The sequence below is a fragment of the Alternaria atra genome (genome assembly GCF_907166805.1).
Source record: "Alternaria atra isolate CS162 genome assembly, contig: 29, whole genome shotgun sequence".
In the NCBI taxonomy this organism is placed as follows: domain Eukaryota; kingdom Fungi; phylum Ascomycota; class Dothideomycetes; order Pleosporales; family Pleosporaceae; genus Alternaria; species Alternaria atra.
The window spans coordinates 3,401,311-3,424,488 of record NW_025091327.1 but is presented as its reverse complement, the minus strand read 5'-3'; the positions used below and the strand labels follow the sequence as shown (position 1 = coordinate 3,424,488).

General features: G+C 49.9%; 6 protein-coding genes across 6 annotated transcripts; 4 read left to right on the top strand and 2 right to left on the bottom strand.

Annotated features, from left to right (window-relative positions):
* Positions 1-570: 570 nt before the first annotated feature.
* On the top strand, positions 571-3,892 carry ALTATR162_LOCUS9389 (uncharacterized protein; the record flags this gene model as incomplete). Its single annotated transcript, XM_043317022.1, has 2 exons — positions 571-1,485; positions 3,524-3,892. 2 exons carry the CDS (start codon positions 571-573, stop codon positions 3,890-3,892), a joined length of 1,284 nt encoding a protein of 427 aa, XP_043172957.1.
* A 1,725-nt stretch (positions 3,893-5,617) lies between these two features.
* Positions 5,618-6,166, top strand: ALTATR162_LOCUS9388 (uncharacterized protein; the record flags this gene model as incomplete). The annotated part of the gene is made up of 1 exon (XM_043317021.1): positions 5,618-6,166. One exon carries the CDS (start codon positions 5,618-5,620, stop codon positions 6,164-6,166), a length of 549 nt encoding a protein of 182 aa, XP_043172956.1.
* A 2,036-nt stretch (positions 6,167-8,202) lies between these two features.
* ALTATR162_LOCUS9387 (uncharacterized protein) lies at positions 8,203-9,415 on the bottom strand (the record flags this gene model as incomplete). The annotated part of the gene is made up of 5 exons (XM_043317020.1): positions 8,203-8,383; positions 8,436-8,604; positions 8,668-8,862; positions 8,913-9,123; positions 9,179-9,415. 5 exons carry the CDS (start codon positions 9,413-9,415, stop codon positions 8,203-8,205), a joined length of 993 nt encoding a protein of 330 aa, XP_043172955.1.
* Positions 9,416-14,128: 4,713 nt separating this feature from the next.
* ALTATR162_LOCUS9386 (uncharacterized protein) lies at positions 14,129-15,126 on the bottom strand (the record flags this gene model as incomplete). Its single annotated transcript, XM_043317019.1, has 3 exons — positions 14,129-14,537; positions 14,593-14,981; positions 15,034-15,126. 3 exons carry the CDS (start codon positions 15,124-15,126, stop codon positions 14,129-14,131), a joined length of 891 nt encoding a protein of 296 aa, XP_043172954.1.
* Positions 15,127-17,985: 2,859 nt separating this feature from the next.
* On the top strand, positions 17,986-19,335 carry ALTATR162_LOCUS9385 (uncharacterized protein; the record flags this gene model as incomplete). The annotated part of the gene is made up of 1 exon (XM_043317018.1): positions 17,986-19,335. The coding sequence occupies one exon, from the start codon at positions 17,986-17,988 to the stop codon at positions 19,333-19,335; it is 1,350 nt and encodes a 449-aa protein (XP_043172953.1).
* A 1,880-nt stretch (positions 19,336-21,215) lies between these two features.
* Positions 21,216-22,588, top strand: ALTATR162_LOCUS9384 (uncharacterized protein; the record flags this gene model as incomplete). Its single annotated transcript, XM_043317017.1, has 6 exons — positions 21,216-21,236; positions 21,290-21,514; positions 21,585-21,787; positions 21,852-21,940; positions 21,998-22,159; positions 22,248-22,588. The coding sequence occupies 6 exons, from the start codon at positions 21,216-21,218 to the stop codon at positions 22,586-22,588; spliced, it is 1,041 nt and encodes a 346-aa protein (XP_043172952.1).
* Positions 22,589-23,178: the final 590 nt, after the last annotated feature.

The following is a 23,178-nucleotide window of genomic DNA, read 5'->3' as shown; positions in this document are numbered from 1 at the left end:
CTGCGCAACCGCGCTGCCAAAATTTCTTAAAACACTTCGTGTAGGTGGTACACCGTCTCTTGTAGTCCCGTCTATGTATCCAATAAGCTCATCCTCTTGTTGTGGGTTGAGGTTTCGTCGATCTTCGGCCACCTGTGTGTCCCTGGGTCGCTGTGCGCCCCGGTGCCTCCGCGACAGCGTCGTTCGATCAACTCCGAATATTTTTGCAACTTGGCGGTACGAGAATTTATCGCCAGCCTCACGCGATTCGATATATTTAATCGCTTCTTGAATCGGGTCCATGGTTGTGGAGTTATGACGCGTTGAAGTTGGGTGGGCTCATGAGGCAGCGGGGGTTGGGGTGGCTCGTTGACTGAACTGGCTCGTTGACTGCGCACGGACTGTACGCGCACCTACGTGAACATCACGGATGTGCAGCTTGAAATCAGTTTCCAACCTACATGGTCGAATCTGAGAGCATATCAGGGGTATTTCCATTGTAACGACGAGCTGCTGAATAGGATATGGTATGCAGGCGCCTACACGCTCCAGACCAACGCCGTACCATCCAACACCGGCCGTTGGGTTCCCATGCTCGCCAACGGCTGGGCCAACAATGGTACTTTGGGACCAGGAGAGACCATCATCGTCGATGGCGCAAAGCGCGATCGCGCCGTCTGGCCAGGCGACATGGGCATTGCCGTCCCTTCAACTTTTGTCAGCACTGGAGATCTCGAGAGCGTGAAGAATGCATTGCAAGTCATGTTTGACTACCAGAATCCAGATGGCTCGTTTCCGGAAGCTGGACCGCCGTTATTGCAGCAGAATAGCGATACGTACCATATGTGGACGATGATCGGGACGTACAACTACATGCTCTACACGAACGATGCAGCCTTTGTGCAGAAGAATTGGGCGAGGTACAAGAGAGCTATGGAGTATGTGTATGCTAAAGTCGAGGTGGATGGATCTGGGTTGTTCAATCAGACGGGCACGAGGGACTGGGCGCGCTGGCAGACTGGCTTCAACAACACCGAAGCGAACGTCATTTTGTATCATACACTGCAGACCGGTGCGAAGCTCGCAACATGGCTGAACGACACCGCGATGACCAACGGCACTAGTCTACCGGAACCGTGGACATCCCGCGCCACGTGTCTTCAATCAGCAATCCTAACCCACACCTTCGACAGCGCCTACGGCGCATTCCGCGACAACGCCACACTCACCACTCTCCACCCCCAAGACGCAAACAGCATGGCCCTCCTCTTCTCCCTCGTCTCTCCTTCCTCCGCCCAGGCCCAGTCCATCTCCACCGCGTTGACGAAAAACTGGACGCCCATCGGCGCCGAAACACCAGAACTCCCCGGCAACATATCCCCATTCATCTCCTCCTTTGAAATCCAGAGCCATTTCACCGTCGGTCAGACAGATCGTGCGCTGGAATTGATTCGCAGGAGTTGGGGCTGGTATGCTAATCACCCCAACGGCACGGGTGGAAGCACGGTGATAGAGGGGTATAGGACGAATGGGACGTTTGGGTATAGACAGGAGAGGGGGTACGGATATGATCCGAGCTATGTGTCGCATGCGCATGGCTGGAGTTCGGGGCCTACGAGTGCGTTGACGGAGTTTGTGGTGGGACTGAGGATTACGGAGCCCGCGGGGAGAGAGTGGGTTGTTGAGCCGCGGTTTGGCGATTTGAGGGAAGCGGAAGTGGGGTTTATGACGGGGTTGGGGAAGTTTAGGGTGGGCTGGGTGATGAATAAGAATGGGGAGGGGTATATGGTGGGGATTGAGACGCCGGTGGGGACGAAGGGGTCCGTGAGGTTGCCGGTTGAGGGAATTTATATGGAGGTGGTTTTGACGGTGAATGGTGAGAAGATAGGAAAGGAGGGGTATACTCAAGTTGATGGACAGTTGGTTTGGGACGTTGATGGTGGGACGTATGATATACAGGTTAGCACATGGTTCGATACAGAATGAGGTAGCTTACCATCAAGTACAATCTACGTTATACATACAATGAGCCGTACAGCGGTTCTGCCATAACACTTCCAGTCAAACGATTGAGAAAAACAGAGGCAAAGACTATACACAACCCAGCATGAGAGCACGATACTGGTGTCAAATCCTGCGTCAACACAGCGGCCGTATGAGTCTGACCCATCGACTGTTAATGATAGAAGGCGCCAGTCGTTCGAGTGATTTGGGTGCGCAGCGACATTGCCATCGGTGTACAGGAAGTCTTTTATTTTCAGATTACGACCCGATGAAAGTTGGTATGTCTCTGAAAAGCGCGCCTGAATCTGAGAAACCTGGGTATTAATGAACTGGTAGTGCCTCGGAAGTTCGAAGCGTAAAGGTTGGGGGCGGAGCCTTTTCATTGGATGTCCTCGATAGAACCCAGCCTTGACAGCGCAAGAGGCATTTTCAGCTGAATGCGACTTTCACTGCTTTTACTCTACGAACAAGACTTCTACGACAACCCCCTTCGCCGCGCACACATGCTGTTACGAAAAGCTGCCATGTCTCAAACAACCTTTAAGCATATTCCGTTGACGCGTCCAGCCGAACAAATACGACTTCTGAAACTTCAGCCTGACACAGACGTCATTCGGCTCAACATACAAACTTATGAGCTTACGGAGTGCCCAAGATTCGTGGCACTCTCGTATGAGTGGGGTGATAGCTTAGAGGTACATGATATCATCATAGACGGCGCGGTGTTTACGATACGGCAGAACCTACGCGACGCCTTGGAACATATACGAACCCTCCAGGCGGATACATCGAGCACGAGGCTATTCGACGAAGACTCGCCTTGTTTCTGGATCGACGCCATCGCAATCGATCAGGCGAATGGCAAGGAAAAGCATCATCAGGTTTCCATAATGGGAAAGATATACCGTCAAGCATCCCATGTCATAGCCTGGCTTGGCCTTGAACGGAGTGGCGATAATACAGCCCTGGCTATGGAATACCTGAACAAATCTTTTGGGGAAAGGCAATATAGTCGTTTCTGGCAAGAGCTTCAACCAATAGTCCCATTCTTAGCAGAAGAATTGGCGATGAGAAGATTGTGTGACCGACCGTACTTCCAGCGTATCTGGATTGTCCAGGAGTGTGTCCTTGCCAAAAAGCTCCACTTAGTTTGCGGGCCACATTACTGTTCTTGGAAAAAATTACACAACTTTAATAGAACCTTGGACGGTCAACATATGAGTAAGCTAATTCTCTCACTCTTCCGTGTCAAGCTAGAGTTCGAAAGATCTTGGGACGGCGACTCAATTTATGAGGCCATGGGGAGCATTCTTCAAGTCGCAGATGGCAGACATTGCTCAAAATTCCACGACCGACAGAGATGCCAACAATCAAGTCAATCAATCAATTTGCTTGATCACGGACCCACATATGGTGCGTGCACTGTGTCACGGACTACAAGATGGTCTGGGATCAAGCAAATTGATTGATTGACTTGATTGTTGGCATCTCTGACGACCGAATATACGGACTGATTGGAATACTCCAACAAAGTTTCCAGACGACTGGTATGGAGGTGAATTATGAAGCTAGCCTCGAAGAACTGATGATCAAGACTTACGATTTTCACGACTCTGGTTCTGAGGAGATTCATTACTCTGATATTACTTCCTGGATTCTAAGAATTTTCGACACAGTCGCGTCAGTAGATGTACAGGGAAAAGTCGTGTGGTACTGGCACATGAACGAGATCATGCACAAGCTGGACGCGGACGTAATCAAAGGATTCGATTCGCTCGAGACTCTCCACGGCAAGAAAGAGCGGGCATTGACCTTCCAGACAATTTGTTGGATCGTTGGCGGATATGGAGTTGATCTTTTCTCGCCTGTCGAAGGAAGCACTCCTCTGGATACCACGACGACGATGTAGACTATTTCCCTCGTGTCTCGACAGAACGAGTGGTCAAGGCAGTCCAGCCATCGAGTTTTCATTATGCATTCGCGGTGTACTATAGGGATCTATACGTATTGTATCTGCTTGACGAACTGGCCCCGCGAGCCATTTGGTATGCCAGACGACTATATGATGACAGAGTCGAATTCATGGGAATGCAGAAGTTTGCTTGAGACATACAGCAAGCACGTCCGATTCCTGGGTGTATTGCGGGAAAACTTCGAGACTTCTACCGAAGTGTTTGATTTGGAAAAACCATCGCCACTTCCAATCCAGATTCATTGGATGGCGTTCTCTAGTCTTCTGGCGCAATATTTTCTCAGCAAATACTCTTCCAGGGACTTCTGGCCTGACCGCAAGACCAGTATTGCCGGCTTTGTAAGGCAGATTGAGCGAAAAGGGAAAGCTTGTCGTATTATCATCCTACTCCGAGCACTGCGCTTGAGCTCGAGAGGTTGTCGTGCTTCTGTGCTGGTTCCAAGTCCGCCTGCTAGAAGTGCCAGATAAGGAAGCCCCGCATATCTAGCTTAAAGCAGCCTAGCTGTAACCTATCGCTGCTGACGCTAGATCTGTGGATGTGTGGCTGTGCAACATCTTTGCCAAGGGCTCTAAGTCCGGCTTAGATTGGAAGCAGGGCTGGCTAGATTAGAAGGCCCCGGCGTTTAGCACACCCAGTATCGAAACCGCAATCAGCTTCCCATACAGCTATCGTACAGCTTCATGATGCAGTGCAATGCACGACCATAGCTAACGCAAAAACTTGCATGCCATAGAGATAACGATCGCGCCGCTCTACAGCTCCGAAGACCCGCCGTTGATCCCTCGTCCGACCTACCACGCCCTCGTGCTCTCGAGCATATCGCAAGCAACAAATATACCTAACTGTAGCCGCATATCGCCTTTGCTCGTTGAAGAGAGTACAATGAGTTAAGAGGCGTCTAAGAATAGGGCGGGCAGGTCTCACCCAGCGGGCATGGCCAGGGACAGACGCTAACTGGCATGATCCAGAATACTAAGATCCGAGTCTAGGCTTTAGCAAGCGGAGTGGGTGTTACTGGAAGATCGCCGTCGGTTGACGCACACATAGAGGTGGAAAGGGTCCGCATATCTTAGGGATACAGCTGTTGTACGGTTATACAACGAACGGCTTCTCGCATAAGCACTGCAATCACTAGGGGCGTGGCAAGATGCTTTAGTTTGGTACCTGAGGGTAATGAGGAGTTTGGATCGTCGATGCCTATAAGCGCTGGTAAGGGTAGAGCAGAGATCTGATGGTAGCTTTGCTTGGTGAGGTGCTGCGCTCCATAAGGCTGCATGCCGTCCTGTCATCAACAACAGCCCTTATATCTCTTCGCAATGCTATCCAGTGTGGACGTTCATTCCAACCCTATAACCGCAGCGGGTTGGCCACTTTCCCTGCTACCGATAGCGACATCAAGAGCCAAATCACCTTCAATGTTGTTCGATTCTGCTTCTGAACGCGCTTACTTAACCACGTGATGCTGAACCCTGGTGGCTCAGTCACCCTGCCGCCGCTTGCCCCACCATCGTCCTCAACCCTCTTTTAAGGCTTTCTTCACAACACGTGCCTACTATTAAATTGGAATTTTTGCCCGCTTCACCCCCGCTTATGGTGCTTGCTAGGCGGTTGTTTTCATCACTACCTTGAATTTAGTAAAGCAGACAAGTGCTATTTCAGCAATGCCACTGCTTGATCTACCAAATGAGTTGCTCCGGGATATATCGGAATACCTAGAATCCGAGAGAGATATCAACGCCGTTGCACAGGCCAACCGCCCCCTTTACGGTCTTCTAAATAGCTACCTCTACCGCTACAATGTACAACAATCTGGAAGCTCAGCGCTGTTGTGGGCTGCCAGACATGACCAAGAGGCGACGGCGCAAAAGTCGCTGAGGGAAAAAGCCAATATACAGGCCACAAATGATGATGACGACGAGGCACCGCTGTTGTTGGCGGCAGAGAATGGGCATAAGCAGGTAGTAAAGCTGCTGGTTGACAAGGGCGCCGACGTCAACGCGCAGGGTGGACGCTACGGCAACGCACTCTACGCGGCTTCGTACAGAGGCCACGAGGCGGTGGTGAGGCAGCTACTCGACAAAGGCGCTGAGATCAACGCGCAGGGTGGATACTTCAGCAACGCACTCCAGGCGGCTTCAGATGGAGGCCACGAGGCGGTGTGGTATGGGGTGCCAAGTCATCATGAGGGAAATGGATGCATGGCTGGCTGATTGGTGTCCTTGAAAGAAGATAGTTACATTCTGATGCTTAGGTCTTGGCGGTAATAGTAGTCTATTAAACACAACGCTGACGGCAATGCTTATGACGCTGTAATGAAAGCAACGTGCGGCAAATTTGCCACCACAAGCTAAGTAGATGGCCAACCCGCATCTGCCACACCCTTGTAGCATGTTGCCACTGCAGTAGGTATTCGTGAGGTTATGTTGTTGCCAAACCATCATCTCAAAGTTTGAGATTGAGACTGTGATCCAATACAGATCATGTTGAGCTAAGCCTCGTAAGGCATCCCTGCGGCCCCGCCGCTCGAGCCACCCGCACGTTATTTCGCGCATGCACGCGATGTCTTGGCTTGACCTTGACCTGCGAAGCTCCGGGCGTATCAAGCCAATAGGCGACAGGTTTAATTCTGACCTGTCGCAGGGTCCAGTTTTGGCTCCGCAGTGGGCCTGATCCAGGTTCCTCTTGCTTCCGGGCCCTAATCTAGTCGCTGTCCGTCAAGCTCTGAAGCCTCAATGAAGCAGCTGACAATCAACTTAGGCTAGGCAATTGCTGGGCGACTGTCTTTTTTCCTAAGTACTGGTGGACCAGTGAGCTGGCTATTGTTGTTTCGCTGGTTAACCGAGCGACCACGTCAACAACAATGGGTAGCCTGTAGCTGAAAGCGCCGGAGATGGTGAAATAGCTTGGCTATGCGTTCTAGACCCTCCAAAACTGTGCGAGTTTGCTCAGTCCTGCAGTCTCGCTAAGAACACCCCATTGCGCCTGCCTCAGATCAGTCTCGTCCCCAAGAGCTAACCTATTATGGCATGGCCGTCCTCAAACACTCACTGACCCGAAACTCTCGGTGGCAATCACACACACGCACACTCCTGTATCAATTTTCAAAAAGTTCAACGCATATGACATTTGGGAGAGTCTAAATCTTGACGTTGAGTAGAAAAGGTCAGAAAAATGGGCAACTCCAGTCAGCGCATGACCACGTCAACACAAGCTGAAAGAGCCGGAAATGGTAAGTGTATCATACGCCACTTTTTCCAGTGGCTTCTAGCAACAATATCATTCGACATTCAATTTGATCGGTGATGTCATACGGATCGAGTGCGGAGAGTCCCGTACGAGCAGGCACCGCCCCAACATACAGCAGAGAATGAAAGTGGGCACACCTGCAGCAGCTGTCGAGGTTATTGGACTCCATTCGACCCGCTCTTATAAGTGGCTCGATGCTGAGCTTGGTTGTGCTTAGCTCATGTGTGCTCCAGCTCCCGCTGTGGACCCAAAGTCGGGCACGGGAACGGGATCTCCGTTTCAAGCACGGGCCACAAGGCCTCCGTTAAACCTTTATGGCCCATGCTTATCAATGGGGCTCTCAGGTCCGATACTTTTCCCAACTTTCATAACGTACTTTACCCAAAATCTCCCAGTCCCATTGGATTCAGCACAACTCGACAAGGTCAGGGCCGGTGCGGCTCGGCCGTCCTCCCGGCTAGTGGTGGCAAAATGCCACCTCCGCCGACGCACGCGTGCTGACTGATTTGGTTTGAGCGACAACGTCTCTAAATACTCTTCATGTACACTGTTTACTATAGTGTGAACAAATAGGCGGACAGCACTATTGTAATTGTCATGGAGCAGATGCGACACAGGAGTTAGAATAGAAGCTAGACTAGACGCAGCGGTGAGGGAACAGCTGACCATGCCTTTCGTGGGGTGAAGTAGGCAAACTGAGCACGAATCACCAATCAAGGGAATGTTTTCACAGGGAAGGGCCGAGCACTGCGCACATGTAGCTACCAAATCAGATTCTCAAGTCTCAAAGAGGAAGAGGATAGCATTGAGAATGCGACGTCATGTCGGGCCTGTTGTAGTAATGACAGGAACCCATTCCATCCGGCCTGAGCTAAAGCCTATTGCAAGAACCCCATTCAACGGGCAGAATATCGAAAATCTATATGCGTCAGCTATTCCCTTCCTGACTATATCGCCAGCTGACCGTACGCTCGAAAGCTCGCCAGTCTGATGAGGATATTTATAGGACGTCTGACTGTCCATTTGAGATTACGTGGCTGCAGTCCATCTTGTTGCAGCACTGGTCAGACCCGTTTCTCCAAATACAATTGTTCTCTTTTGCATGAATGTCGCAGGGAACCTCTAGAAGTTCAAGGGGTATGCATGATTGTTTATCATAGGTAGTAAAAGTAGCCGCTGGCCTGCAAGATATTGTAGTCAGCTTGGGAAACAGAAGATGAGAACTCAACTTACTTGTCGTTGGGGCATGCGAAAGCAACACCTTCTTCGATCCCACCAAGGCAGTACTTGCCGCATGGCCATTTGGTCAACGAAAATGTTCCCGCTTTGGAATATTCTGGTGTTTTCCCAATGTGTCCTCCATTTATCTCACGACTGAGCCATTGATTAGGGTCTTCCCCAGCTAATATCAGTTAGCTCCCGTCAGTTCTCGGCGATAAGCTCGAAGTCTCTTGGATAGGCTTACTCTTGGGTCTGCCATGCACATCCTTGATTCTGATACTGTCGCCAGGGTTGATTGGTGCACTAGATTTGCAGTCCTCGTCTTTACAAAGCTTGAATTTGCCCCACTGTTGCCCCATCTCTTCTGGTGCGGCAGCATAGTAAGCTCCGTTGTAACCCCAGCGGCGTCCGTTAAGAAAGGTAAAAGTGTAACATGTCCCTTTTCTTACTCTCAGCTTAACGAATTTTTTTATTTCCGAGACTGCTTACCAGCTTTAATTCCAGAAGTGCAGGGCGGCTCTTCCACAACCGGCTCTTCCGCAGGCGGCCCGCAAGGCTTGCACTTTATGCCATCCCATTCTTCACCTGTCGCACAGCATCCATAGCCAACTTCTTGAGAACCTGTGATATCATGATCGGCAGCGCAGCAATCGAATGCAGTTTCTTTCGAACCCCTGAGGGCTTGCCCCTGTGGACAACACTGAATTTGTAAGATAAGTTGGTTGGAATATATACCATGTCGATAAACAACATACCGTAGCGAACTTCCGATCACGGGTCAAGGCTAGACGATAACCTGCCTGCTTGCAGTTCCGTGTGTTTTGGAAAGGCGAGTTGTGTTCCTCTTTGTAACTCATCACGCCTTTTTCTTCGTCGATCTCGGTATTCTCGTCAATCTCTACGACATGGACATTTTGCATCCTAATCAGTGTTCCCACGGCTCGTGAGGCTTCGAGTGAAAGGACAAGAAGGCCAAGTAGTGGAGTCCTCATATTGAAATGTAGAAGATCGGCTACTTGACAATTACGAGTTCAGTTGGTCTAGAATACACAGCTATGTAGCTATATAGTGGCAGAGACTGATCAGGAACCCGTGATCTTTCACATCAATCATACCTATTTTGTTGATCACATTATTGCTAATACCAGCTCCTCGGAAAGCATTAGCTATGATGATTCAGTTGCGTAATCATAACTCATAAGATGCTAATAAGGTTTAACTCCGCGTCTCGTTGCTGGGTGGATGTAATGGGAACGAGAGTCCGGACCGTGAAGGTAAAGGATTACTGCACTTAGAAGGGTATTAGCGCCAAAATGGTTCCTCATTCGAAATTGTTGAGCTGCATACCATGTCACTGCTGGATGTCATGCCCAAATCCTATTTGCAGGCACTGCAAGCCGCCTAGAAACGGAAGTGGTAAGGCACATACGCAGCTTGCACTGCAGGAGTTCGGTTATGGAGCGTAGTTTACTCCGGACGCGCACTGCTGCAGCCCCTAAGAATGTGTTAGCAGTGTGTCCATCAACCAAGTAACTTACTTGGTTGATGGACACACTGTGTGTTAGACTTTGGTTTGGAGAGAGCGAATGCTTTGCTGGTCCGGTGGGTCTCGATTGGCTAGTAGCCAGATACAATCAAGGATACGCATCAAGATGATCTGTAGAAATGGATCTACCCTGACGTCAACATATGGGCTGCAAGCGGTACTATCCGAGATAGCTACATCTGTACAATGTTAGATCTGGGGCTCGCGTCCCCGCAATCAAATGGCCTCCCGAGCTCCCATAGCCCAAATGACCAGAAGAGGGAACCATAATAGTTTCAGCTCATGCAACCAGGAAAGCAGACGTTGAGTCTAATGCAACTGTTGGCAGCGATCTTCACATTTCAGCTGCTGCTTAGTAGCGCTACAGAATGTGATCCGAACATTGAGATTGCTTACAAAGGCCTCCACAGAACTCCTCTCCAATGGACAGTGCAATAGGAAAACCCTCTCCTAATAAAGGTGTGCAGTGTCAGTGTAAGCAATTACATATCCTAAGATATTCACCTCCTGAATATCAACACGTCTTTTTGCCTACAGTTATGAGCCCGGACTTTCCGTCTCGGAACCTTAAGCAACCTTGGCGTGGACACCAAACAAGGTGGGGCACCATAAGCGAAAAATCCATGCATTTGAGCGCACTATCAGTCTCGCCTTGGCAATTCAAAATAAGTCCAGGTTATGGCCGCCTACACATGCACAGGGCCCTGGCAATGTCAAGCTGAAAACTAGCTTTATCTTCTATGATTAGAAGCTAAGGGAGGTGTGTAAGCAATTACATATCCTAAGATATTCACCTCCTGAATATCAACACGTCTTTTTGCCTACAGTCAGGCACACTCTTCATAAGGCGCTGAAGAATTCCATAGTGCTGTCGATGGAAAGAAACCGTATTTGCGCACGGATCAGGCGGTCTCGGGAACTACGATGCATTACCGTGTCCGTGCACCAAATGCGCGCCATCACCAAATGCGCGGAAACCTGATATGCGCCACTTTTTCTCAACACCATAACACAACAACAATGACAGGTATCGAAGAAGCGCTTGCAGAGTGTGATTCTATACCCTCTGGCGACAAGATCCCTTGGCAAAAAATAGCTGACAAGCATGGTGTTGTTCGCTCAACGTTGACGCGCAGGCACCGCTGTGAAACGCGCTCTCGGCAAGAGGTGTCAACATCACAACAGAATCTACAACCACAACAGGAGGCAGAACTTGTGAAGTATATAGAGGAGCTAACAGAGCGAAAGCTACCTCCTACAAGAGAAATGGTGCAGAATTACGCGTCTGATATTGCTGGACACCTTGTCTCTGAAAGCTGGGTTGCTCGCTTCCTCCACCGACACCAAGATGAGCTTACATCCTAGTGGAGCACTTCTATGGACCGTAAACGCCACGCTGCTGATTCGGGTGATAAGTACAAGGTGTACTTTGAACACCTGGGCGGCAAGATCGACTTCTACGAAGTGGAGCCAGAGCACACATACAATATGGATGAGAAAGGCTTCCTGATTGGAGCCGTTGGTAGACAGAAGAGGATCTTTAGCAAGAGGCTGTTCAAGAAGAAACAGTTTAAGCAGATGCTACAGGATGGCAATCGCGAGTGGATAAGCTTGTTAGCGTGTGTTTGCGCCAATGGTACAGCGTTGCCGCCGGCTCTTATCTATGCGGCTGACTCCAACAACATACAATCAACCTGGGTGGAGGACGTGAAGGTAGGAGAACATATGGCCTTCTTCGGAGTATCAGGCAGTGGCTGGTCGAACGATAGTCTTGGTCTTGCCTGGCTTCAGCAGGTGTTTGAGCGCTTCACGGCACCGAAAGCTCGAAGAAAGTACCGCCTGTTGCTTGTGGATGGCCATGGGAGCCACCTAACAGAAGAGTTTCTTGAGTATTGCCACAGGCATAAGATACTGTTAGGTATCTATCCACCTCACAGCACCCACACGCTGCAGCCGCTCGATGTGGTGATGTTTAAGCCTCTCAGCACAGCATACTCAAAGAAGCTCGCAACACGCCTTCACAAGCATCAAGGCTTAGTGCCTGTAACTAAGGCTGACTTCTTTGGCCTGTTCTGGGACGCTTGGGTGAGCAGCTTTACTGCGAAGAACATCTTCAGCTCGTTCAAGGCAACAGGTGTACACCCCTTCAACCCCGACGTTATACTCGATCGCTTCACCAATGACGACTCAGACACCTCTAGCAACGCGTCAGAGGAAGCTCCTACATATGGCGGTGAGGCATGGCAGAAACTAAATACAGTTATAAAACGCGCGTTAGGTGGTGCCTCAGAAAAGGACGCATCTACTATTCAGCAATCGCTCCACCACATGGCTATACAGAACACCCTCCTGCAGAGCGAAAATGAGGGTTTGCTTGACGCTCTTACTGTCAAGAAAAGGAGAGAGATAAAGGGCAAGCCTCTTGACCTGCTGCAACACTATGAGTACTGGGGCCCTTCAATGATGTGGACTCCGCGGTCATTCAGAGAAGCCAAGGTGCGCATGAAGCAGGCACAAGAAGAGAAGGAAGCAGATGAGTTAGACAAGGCTAATATGAGAGAGTTGAAGAAGGCTAGTAAGCTATACAACGACAAGATTGCAGAAGAAAAGAAGGCGCAGCGTGCACGAGACCAAGAGGCACGGAGGAAGGCGAAGGCAGAGGAGCGCAAGGCAATCGATGCGCGCAAAGAGCAACGACGCAAGGACAAGGAGAAGAAAGACTGTGAAAAAGCTCTACAATTGTCCCAGAGAGGCAAGCGTAAGGCTTCACAAAGCACAGCACCAAACAAGAAGCCGAAAGTAGGTGTTGCTGCTGCGCGTAGTCGTGTTGTTGCTGCAGAGCCTCCTCAGCAGCTTCGCACCCACACTACCCGCAGCGGCAGAACAGCAACTCTATACAATTAATATGTATGAAAGGATATTGTCGCATAGGTCTATAGAGCACTCTATCAAAGATTCTCGTGAAAATAGCTATTGTGTGTAGCTCTACAGCCTCAAGCTTACAGGCGCAGTTTCCGCGGATTCGGCGCATTTGGTGACAGCGCGCATTTGGTGCACGGACACGGTAGCGCCACCCAGAACGCTAAACTGTGTTTCGCCACGTGACGCGCGCTTATCATCCGATTCTGCAGATCGCATTTTGTTGACCAGCTCGAACTACACCGTAGATGCCTACGCGCTCTACGCCCATCTTCTACGCCCAACACGCCGTCCATCTGATCCAGTAGACCTGGTATCTGCAACCTCTCGCTCAAGCTTCATCTCCATCGCCATTCACTGATGGCACGTTGCAACGTCCATCTGTTCGCACCGTTTGCTCCAAGATTGCGACGCGCCCGCAGCCGACCGCTTAATCTACGCATGCGATTAAGGGTCAGCACTCACGGTGGCACACAACAGTCGGAAGGTATACGGTGTTGTGAACGGCACAAGATGCACCTCCGGTGCAAAGAGGGACCTTGCGTCTTCCCATCACTCATACCCGTCGTCGCCGAGTGTTCTCTCTGTCCTTCACAGCCTGCCTCTCCTCGCATCCTATTGCCTCCGAGGGCCGTACTAGCACCCTTAGCTTTGTGATCATTCTATCTCGAATTAACCGAGTTAATCAAACGAAAGACGCCCGGATGCTATACCTGCAAATTCACTGTTCGTGCCACAAAGAATCACAAGCCGCGCGTATGCGGAAGGTATTGGCCATGCCTCTCGAGTATCTACACTTGCCGAGGCTGAAACGGCCTATCTACGTTAGACATTTGTGAAGGACGAGATATGGGAGACGTATATCCGCAGTGATTCGGTGTTGCGACACGGTCACAAGCAATACTCGAAATGATGAAATAGGACATGTAAGTCAAATATAGACTCACATGCAGACAGAGATCACATTTGACGTTTGCGTGAAGCCCTTTTCTTAGTCCGCACTGCAATTCTGGGCTTGGCTCATATGATAATCTCTTCGAAGGAACCTTGCAATTTCGATGCGTAGTTCCAAACTAATCTTAACTTCGAACATGAACACTCATTATCCCATCTTTCCATGCACAGCCCCTAAAGCTTCCAGATTATCAAAGAAGTAGGAGCAAGAACTATAAGCAAGTACGGGGATAGGTCCAACTCCCTATGATAACGCAGGTTATCATGCCGCAGACGGCTTCTCACGCTAAAACACGTTGTGTCCGACCCAGGAACCCCTCTTGTCAGGTACGACATGTTCCTCCAGCTTTATTGGTCTGCAATTCTCCAGTCCATACTCCTCATCCTCCTTCCCCCCAGGATTGAGTGTTGTGAAGCTGAATAGCCCGCTGCGCTTTCTCTTGTTATGATCCGAGAACCCCGAGCGATCGTACTGTGACTTGATCTTGGGACCATTGCTGGATGCGCGTGTTGACCAGCCGAAACGGTCGGACACCAGACGATATAATGGACGCAGGGTAGCAAGCGAACCGGCGGTTATGGCAAGACCTTGTTCGATGTCGGACCAGATCGCGATGTCGACGGTGTCGTAGAGGAAATCATTGGTTACAAACTTCATTACGAAGCCCATGCGCACAATGACTGCTATACTGGCCCTATAGACATCATCAGCCCACGATCTCAGGTTCAAAGACATATCGGAAGTCGTACACGCAAGCCATACTCAAAATAGGAATTAGCGCAATCTTTGAGTTCTTGCTCATATTCAGATCCCACACCAGCACAATGGGCAGCAATCCAAACGTGAAGTCGCATATCGCCGAGATAACGCTGTACAGATACGTAAGACCAATAATGACGTAAATGTTAATGCACGATCCATCGGCGCCGAGCGCCTGGCCCCAAAAGTACGAAATAGGCATACACTGGAAGACAGTGACGAAGAGAAACACAATGCCGGTGAGCACTGTAAGACCCATGACGGTGTAGATGATCCAGTGATGAATTTTCTTAGGAGTGATGCGCAAGAGGAAGAGGCCTATGGAGATTTTGGCGCCGATCATGGAGAGGCAGTATGCGATGTAGCAAAGCCACCAGTACTGGAGTCGATTAGTCGCGATGCAACTTCGAGCGGTGGGTCTGCCAACGTACCCTCAAGGCTTTGTATATCCCCTCAGGCGAAAGGTCTTTGAAGTGTCGTCCAGTGCCGTAGTGTACACCTGCGATGGCGCAAGTTGCGAACATAATGTGCATGAGCTTTGGATAGCAGTCAGCATCGAACCACGATACTCATAGTAGCGAAAAGCGGATGATATACCATTGCGAATATCATCCACGCGTCGTCCCATCCGAATGCCTTCAGAAGTCGGATGCGCACATATACTCTCAACACCATGGCCACAAAGGCCATCGATACCATCCATGATACTACCTTTCTCGTTGTCAGGCACTTTCAATTCACTACAGGCTTTTCGATACGTACCCCCTGTAACTGCGGACCCCGATTCTCGATCATGTTGGAATCAGGTTCAGAGCATTGCCAGTGTATTCAAGTGTGGGGCAGCATTCTCTTGAAGGGCTGGTGGGAAGGACTTAAAAATTTGGGAAGTCCCATGCTAGGGTTCCTGCATGGGTAGACACGGTCGTTGCGGGAAAGCTGGCGACTCGTTAGTGGAGGGAGGAAAGGAGTCGTTAAACCAATCTATCCTAGCGTTGCGGAACCCGCGTGTCAATCGTTAGTATAGTGATGATTGCACTCTGTTCCTAAGTGTAATTGCTGAACGTAGCGCAACATGTGCTCGTGTGCTTCGGCAGATGGGATACCTCGGCGGCCTACCTTGTCTTGAGTCATATCGCGGCTCCTTCTACAGCAAATCTTGGGAGCCCAATTAGTACACCTGGAAGGAATGTATGCCGACAAGGGAAAGAAAACGAATTAGGCAATTTTGGAACGTTCCGCACGTAGCTTGGCAGGAGATCCAGACACTGGGCCTTGTGATTAAGACAAAATGCAAGACACAGTTGAACTGTCGATCTCGATGGTCAACCAATTGCTGAGAACCCGCAGAGAAAAAGGACAAGGATGCGGGTTATGTGGCGAATAGGCTGATCGGCGACCTAGTTTACGCACTAGACATCGTGTGGCGCAATGCGGAACATTACACATCTCTGAACCTGCAGAGCTAACTAGAATTTAGAGAAGTTGAAGCGAAGCGACCATCGCCTAATATTACAAGGGCACATTGTTTCTGCTTTTGCCTTATGCTTTCGTAATGTACAAGAGCGCGTAAAGAGTTAACGTCTATTCGTAGTTCTTATGCGTTAGGGACTTTTCTCTGTACGCCTCCGCAGAATGATATGTCCAGTGGAGGCCAGTCATTACACCTTCAAAGCATCTCCACCAGCATTACCGGACTTTGGAGTCCGAACGCAGTAACCTCGAACTGCCGGACTTCTACCGCGACCCGGGGCTCATGGCGCAACTGGCTTGGCAGGTCGCCGGGGTCCAACGATCGCCTGTTCTTGCTCCTAATACTCCAGACGGGTTGCCGGTATTCATTGCTGCTCCAGACGGGGGGCGGGCATTCGTTGCCGCTCTCCGTTGAATTCTAGTGACAGTTGGTACGACCTGTATCGCGGGCTTGTTGCAAATTTCGCTTAACGCACCAGACATAGGATCGAAATGCCAAGACCTGCCCAGTCTCGAAGCCTCTTCCGGGAAACAAGAATTGGCTGGCAGAGCAGCATAGAGTCGTTATAGGTTTTGCCGAAACATGATTGGTACAAAAAATTACATGCCTGTTGATTTCGGTATCCCAAAACCATCATTATTGAGGCCCTAGGGCATGTCGCAAGGCGGTTTAACTACTAAATAGCACGTTGTAATTGTTGTGGTTATTGTTGGACATTGTAGATGGTTTTGCACAACGGTTGCGATACCCGGCAGCGCTTCCTTCCCTACATTTCTCTAGCGTAGACTTTCTCGGTAAACTATATGGGATAGGGGAGTGTTGAGACATTAGCAAGGCAAGATCGACGATGGAGAAGGAAGGAGTCGTGGACTTGAGACGTACTGGTCGAACGTAGAGACGCGTAAAATCTCGGTACGGTGCGCATTTCGCTTGTCTGTGCAGATCGCTTGCCGATCACAATAATTCAACAACTTCCACGATGATCGTTCAAACTCCCCCCGCTAAGGCCTAAAACAAAAATCCACCAGCCTCGCAGTAGAGATTTGTTCATTCGATCGGTTCGGTCGATTTTTAATCAGAAACTGAACCGCTTGCAAAATTTATATGCTCAAAACCGAACCGATGGAGAAGCAGTTTCGCAATCGGTTAAGTCGGTTATACCTGCCCGAATCGTCTGTCCTCAAATCTGCTAATAAGCACTGGGGTGGTTGCAATGCCTTGAGCCACGACACGACAGGGGTGTTGAAAAACCTTCCAGCTGGGTCATGAGCTTCAGTAAGGAAAATGGTCATGCCTTGAATGTTCTCACGTGGCAAACATACCCCATAAGTAATTAGCTGAAATAGGTCCTAGGATAAGGGTGATCTCCGCGAGCATGAGTCAGGAATACAGATACCAAAGCAAAGCTTGCGTTTAGCCTAGCTACGTGTAGTATAGTCTTAGTTACTGTCAAGCATGGCGCACTTGCATAACGCACCCCAGGCCAGTAAGTGTATAGACTCACTAGTTGTTCTTACGTTATTTTGGCGCTGTGCTGGTGTTCGTTCAAATTACCCTATTGCACTGCTCCGTTTCCTCTGATTTACTCAAACACTTCTGCTACACTCTCGAGCAATTGTTTTTTATCCTTCGATATACGTCTTCTTTGAGCGCCCCTGAGCTACTCAGACCTTCTACGGCGCTCTCATGACCCTTCGAACGAACACATCGATACACTATCCGACAGTCATGCATTCTTCCCCCAATAAAATAATAAAGATCGAATACTAGGAGCCTTGACCGCTCTTAATCATAATGGTTTTCTGAGAAGTTCCAACCTTGCATGGTTTCTTCTCAACTCGGTCCCCTTTGTACCTAGGTACAGATTGTGGTCTGTTTCCTCGACTTCAACAGGACTCGAGCTGCATCCGACATGGCTATCTTCGAATCCCATGCGACGCTCGCAAAGCGCTACTCCCCCTTCCCAAACAGCCTGGATCCATTGACACCAAGCTTCAAGCAGGGCCTTATTCCCGTTGCTCTCTGCGCGATGCTATCATTGATATCGGTGACGGCGCTCCTCGTATTTATCACCCACCGATTGATATCATGGCGCAGACATTACAAAGCGTACGTTGGATACAACCAATACGTCATCCTCATCTACAACCTCCTACTGGCCGATCTCCTACAGTCGATTGCCTTCTCGATATCCTTCCATTGGTTGCGTCTCAATAGAATCGTGGCCCCTACCGCACCTTGCTTCATACAAGCATGGTTCATGCACCTTGGGGATGTGGCCAGCGGATTCTTCGTCCTCGCAATTGCGATACATACTTGGATGAGCGTAGTGAAAGGCTACAGGATGCCATACAGGCGGTTCGTAGTTGCAATCCTGTTCATTTGGCTGGCCGCACTGACCTTGACGGTCCTGGGGCCAGCCATGTTTGGAAATCGTTTTTTTGCCCGCGCAGGAGGCTGGTGTTGGGTTTCAGCCGAGTTTGAAAAGGAGCGCCTGTATCTTCATTACCTGTGGATCTTCATCTTCGAATTCGGCACCATAGCCGTATACGGCCACATCTTCGTCCATCTCCGAGGCCGAATTCGAAGCATCATGGACAACGACACCACCAAGCTCTTTCGAGCGACAACGTTCATGGTACTGTACCCAGCCGTATACGTCATCCTAACCCTCCCCATCGCCATTGGACGAATGGTCGTAATGACAGGAACGGAGATGCCGGATGCATTCTTCTGTGTCGTTGGCACACTTCTCACCTCTTGCGGTTGGATTGATGCACTTCTCTATACCTTCACAAGACGCATCCTGGTCTCGAACGAGATGTCAGTACGCCAGCACACCTACAACCGGAACGTGACAGCCGTAACAGCAAATACAACCCGACCCGGCGACGATTTGGACCTGCAGTCAACTCCCAAAGATGCCACCACCAACACGGCACGCACCGTCACAATCGTGGGCGGTGCGGGAAACCGCATATCGCGATTCGTTGGCAATCGCCGCCGCAGTGTAATCCGAGAAAAACACAACCATCTCGATACGCTCCGTGAAAGTAGTACTTCAGGATCGCAGGACTCGATCATCAAAGCTGGACCTACGTCGAGTGCCATAGGCATCGTTACCGAGACCCACATTCAAGTCGAAAGCGCGCCTTATAATAGGAACCACAACGACAATGATGTGGAGAGTTGTCTGCAATCGCGTAATCAAAGCGATAGCGGGTCCAGTATGGCCTCGCTGGAAGAGACAAGGCACGTATAGCAGCAGTAAGAAACATTAGCTAATAAGGTTATGTATCGTTCATGAACTGTGTTAATGATGCGCGAGTGGATTCACTCTTTAGTCTTGCCCCTGCATCTAGTGCCCGTTCCTTTTGATCAGAAACCGAGTAACCCAGCTTTCAGAGACATCCCACTTCGCGACCGCGCTGGCGAAATTTGCTGCCATCTCTTGGGTCGGTGGCAGGCCTCGCCTTGCGTATTTTTCTATGTATGGTACTAGTTCTAACTCCTGTTGTGGGTTGCGTAACTGTCGCTCGCGTTGCTCCTCGTCACGCGGGCGCTAAAGCCCTTGGTGTCGTCGCGACAACGTCGTTTGGTCAACTCTGGTTATTGTTTTTGTTTTTATTTTGTTTTTTGCAACTTCGCTGTACGAGGGTTTTTCTCCATTTTCAGGCGATTCGATTTCTGCAATCGCTTCTTGAATCGGGTCCATATTGGCGGAGTTGTGACGCGTTGAAGTTGGGGCGATTATATTGGTTTGGTGTTCGGGTGGCTCGACCTGCGACCTGGCTCGACCTGCGACCTGGCTCGACCCGCGCACAGACACTGTAACCTCCTTCCGGGAGAGCCCGTTCGCTGTAAGCATCTAGAGTGTGGCTAGGCTGGCGAGAGTAGAGCCTACCTAACGTGGTCTGGTGTTCGGCGGGGCATGAGCCAACTCCGGGCAACAGGTTGGATCTTATAAGGTTTGTTAGCCTCTGTTATCTTCTCGTAGCGTAGATCCCCTGCAGTGGTCGCTGCACTAACTAGATGACGATTTCCAAAATTCCATCTAGATCATGATCTTCGCTGCGAGTCACGAAACGCGCCACCCTATGAAGCCTTGCAGATCATTTCACGATTGCTATCGAATCCATGTTAGGGTTTGGCACACCTCGCAACGAGCCAGCAATATCCTACGCAACTGAGGCTACAATACGCGTCTTGTCCAACTCGAAAAGGGGAGTCGGTCCTCACCTAGTTGTGCATCTGAAACAAATCTGGCTTTGACCACCCATGCGATATTCGCTCGCTATGGTTTAAAGGGACCGGCCAAAATACTGGGAAGGCCGCCGTCGACGATACACGCGAATGCGTTCTTGACCGAGAACAGTACCGCGGAACCGCCAAGCCCCTGGCGCACTACGCTACAAGTCAAGAAGATTTTAGCTCTCGCTACCGTTGAAACCGTCAGCAGTGGATAAACGCCATAGGAGAATTCCAGGATTTTTTCACCCGCCTTCCTTGATACTCGCGCGATGCCATGTGAGGAAAACAGGAATCGAGTTCTCACCCTACTTTATGTATCGCTACCCGTCCCGCATGGAAACCTCCGTTTCCAGAATTACATACGCATCTAAAGCATGCCGGCATCACCGAGAAAGTATATTACAGGTTACGGAATAACGCATTGATAGCTCGCAGTTGCCGCGCTCTTCTGCTTCTTGCGAAGAGACTCATTATCACGTGTACAGTACTAACACAGAACAATCGGCATATCACAAGCATATTAGAGAAAACCTTCTCGCCTGATTCATAATGACTTGTTATCTGGATGGCAACCACATGTGACACGCCGTTGGTCATCGACTGATCAGCACGGGGTACACGCTACCTGCCGCCTGGAACTATGCGAATCATGGCACCAATGCGGGACATAGCACACCCAACCATACCACTGCCTCGGATGCACGCGTCTAGTCTCTCATGTCAAACTATTCTAGTCTATGTCAGGGCTATTTCCAGTATATGCAGGTGTCAGTGTTGAGAAAAAAGCTTACACTCGCCACTGTCCCTTTCATAAACCATTTGACCCAATCTATCGGAAAGAAGCCCGTCTTGAACCTCCACCGGATACGGTATGCATAGCTGCCCAACGCAATGCAGACAGTAGCGTCGGTTGTGAGTGCTTCGAAAAAGCAAACACTTCAAGCCCTCGCTAACATACAACACAGGTCGTCCAGGCGCTCTTGGTCGGTCTTGCACTAGCCGTTACGATCTTGCGATGCTGGATCCGCCTTCATGTAGAGCAAAGACGGTTAACGATTGCCGATTACCTCGTTTGGGGAGGATGGATTTGCGCACTGGGGTGGTTTGCTTGCTCCACCCAAGCGCTCTACATTCTGGTCGATCACCCATTGAACGAAGAGGCTATAACGGATTCCGTCGATTACTTGAAGGTGAGTGAACTGCACCACCTAAGACTAGGACTCCCTCCAGGAGTACTAGCTAACTGACACCTTATCCCAGACAGTCTTCGTGTCTTGCTACTTCTTTGACACTGGACTGTACTTCCCTAAAGCGTCTCTCGTGGCTTTCTACTGGTGGTTGATTCCTCGGGGATTCAAACATCTCCGGATATCAGTGTACGTTACTGCTGCTATCATAGGCTGCGCTTGGATCGCAAGTCTGTTGGCAGATACGTTCATCGCACCTTCGATCTCGGACAACTGGTATGGCGCAACTTGAACTTCCAACACTCAACAATGCCATCCGCTGACACGCGCTGGTCATTAGGTCGATCGAAAACCAGCTCAATTCAACATGGAACTCTTACACAGATCTGACAATCAACTGGGCATTGAATATCGGTACCGATTTGATGCGTAAGTGCTTTATTCATTCGTTTCGTAACATTCGGACTAACAAAGTGTTTTGTCTAGTCTTCTGTCTCCCTTTCTCCATCATCAACTGCCTGAAGCTCCGTAGACGGCAGAAGATTGGCTTGGTTGGAGTATTCTCTCTAGGTGCCATTACTATGGCTATCAGCCTTGCTCGGTTCATCGTATACAGCGTAGATTACAACGTTTCCGATGCTATCGGTAGTAAGTCTACTAGCTTCCACTTTCCTATGTTTTCACCTACCCACCTCAGTCCTCGTATCGTTCTTATCTAGTACTAACACAACTACAGATGCATGGTGCACAGCCGAAATGTGCACAGCAGTTGTTGTCGTCTCGCTCCCATCACTCAAACCCCTCATCGTCCGGACAACGCCTATGCATACGGCGAATCGCAGCAACACCGGGTACTTACAACCCGGATCCGGAAAACCGGTTAGCAGTAGCAGAGGTGGCACCTACACGGCACGCATCCAAGGTGGCACTGTAGATGAGGAGGAGATGGAGTTGACCTTCCTTGACCGAGAGGCTAGTCTAACCCCCACTGGAACTACTGATGAGACGAAAACGCAAGATGGAAAAGACAATGTGATAGTGACGACGAATGTTGCAGTTACGAGAGATGTGTTGTAGAGAAACAACTAGTGTGACGACTTTAGTGCAAGAGGCTACGTACTGTAGCAGAGTATTTGTTGTATTCTCTATCGAAACGAGCGCTTGATGCAGTTGTCTTATTGTGCTGTATACACATATGTATATATAACGTACCTCACGGGTACCGTGTCCGTGGACACAATGCACGCCGTCAGTCAATGCACGCGCATCACCAAAACCGGCTACACAAAATTGAGGCTATAGAGCCACACACAAACACAAGTAGTTATCACAAGGCAACTTAGCAGAGTACTCTGTCGACCTATGCGACAAACTTTCTCACCAATACTTTCTTGGCCGGAGGATTTTGCGGCCGCGGGTGTTGGTTTGGTGTGGCGAGTATTAATCGTTCTAAGCTAGGCTACTTCGTCCTCGACAACGCATCCTCAATCGATCGAGCTGTCGCCAAGCTCAGCGAGTTATACGACTTCGAAGCTACTTATCGCCGCCTCCGCTGCGCGCCTCACACGCTCAACCTTGTAGGCCAAACAATCATGTTTGGACTTGATAAGGAGGCGTATAACAGCAATAGCGTTAACGAGCATGATACAGAGGCGCGGTACCTGCGA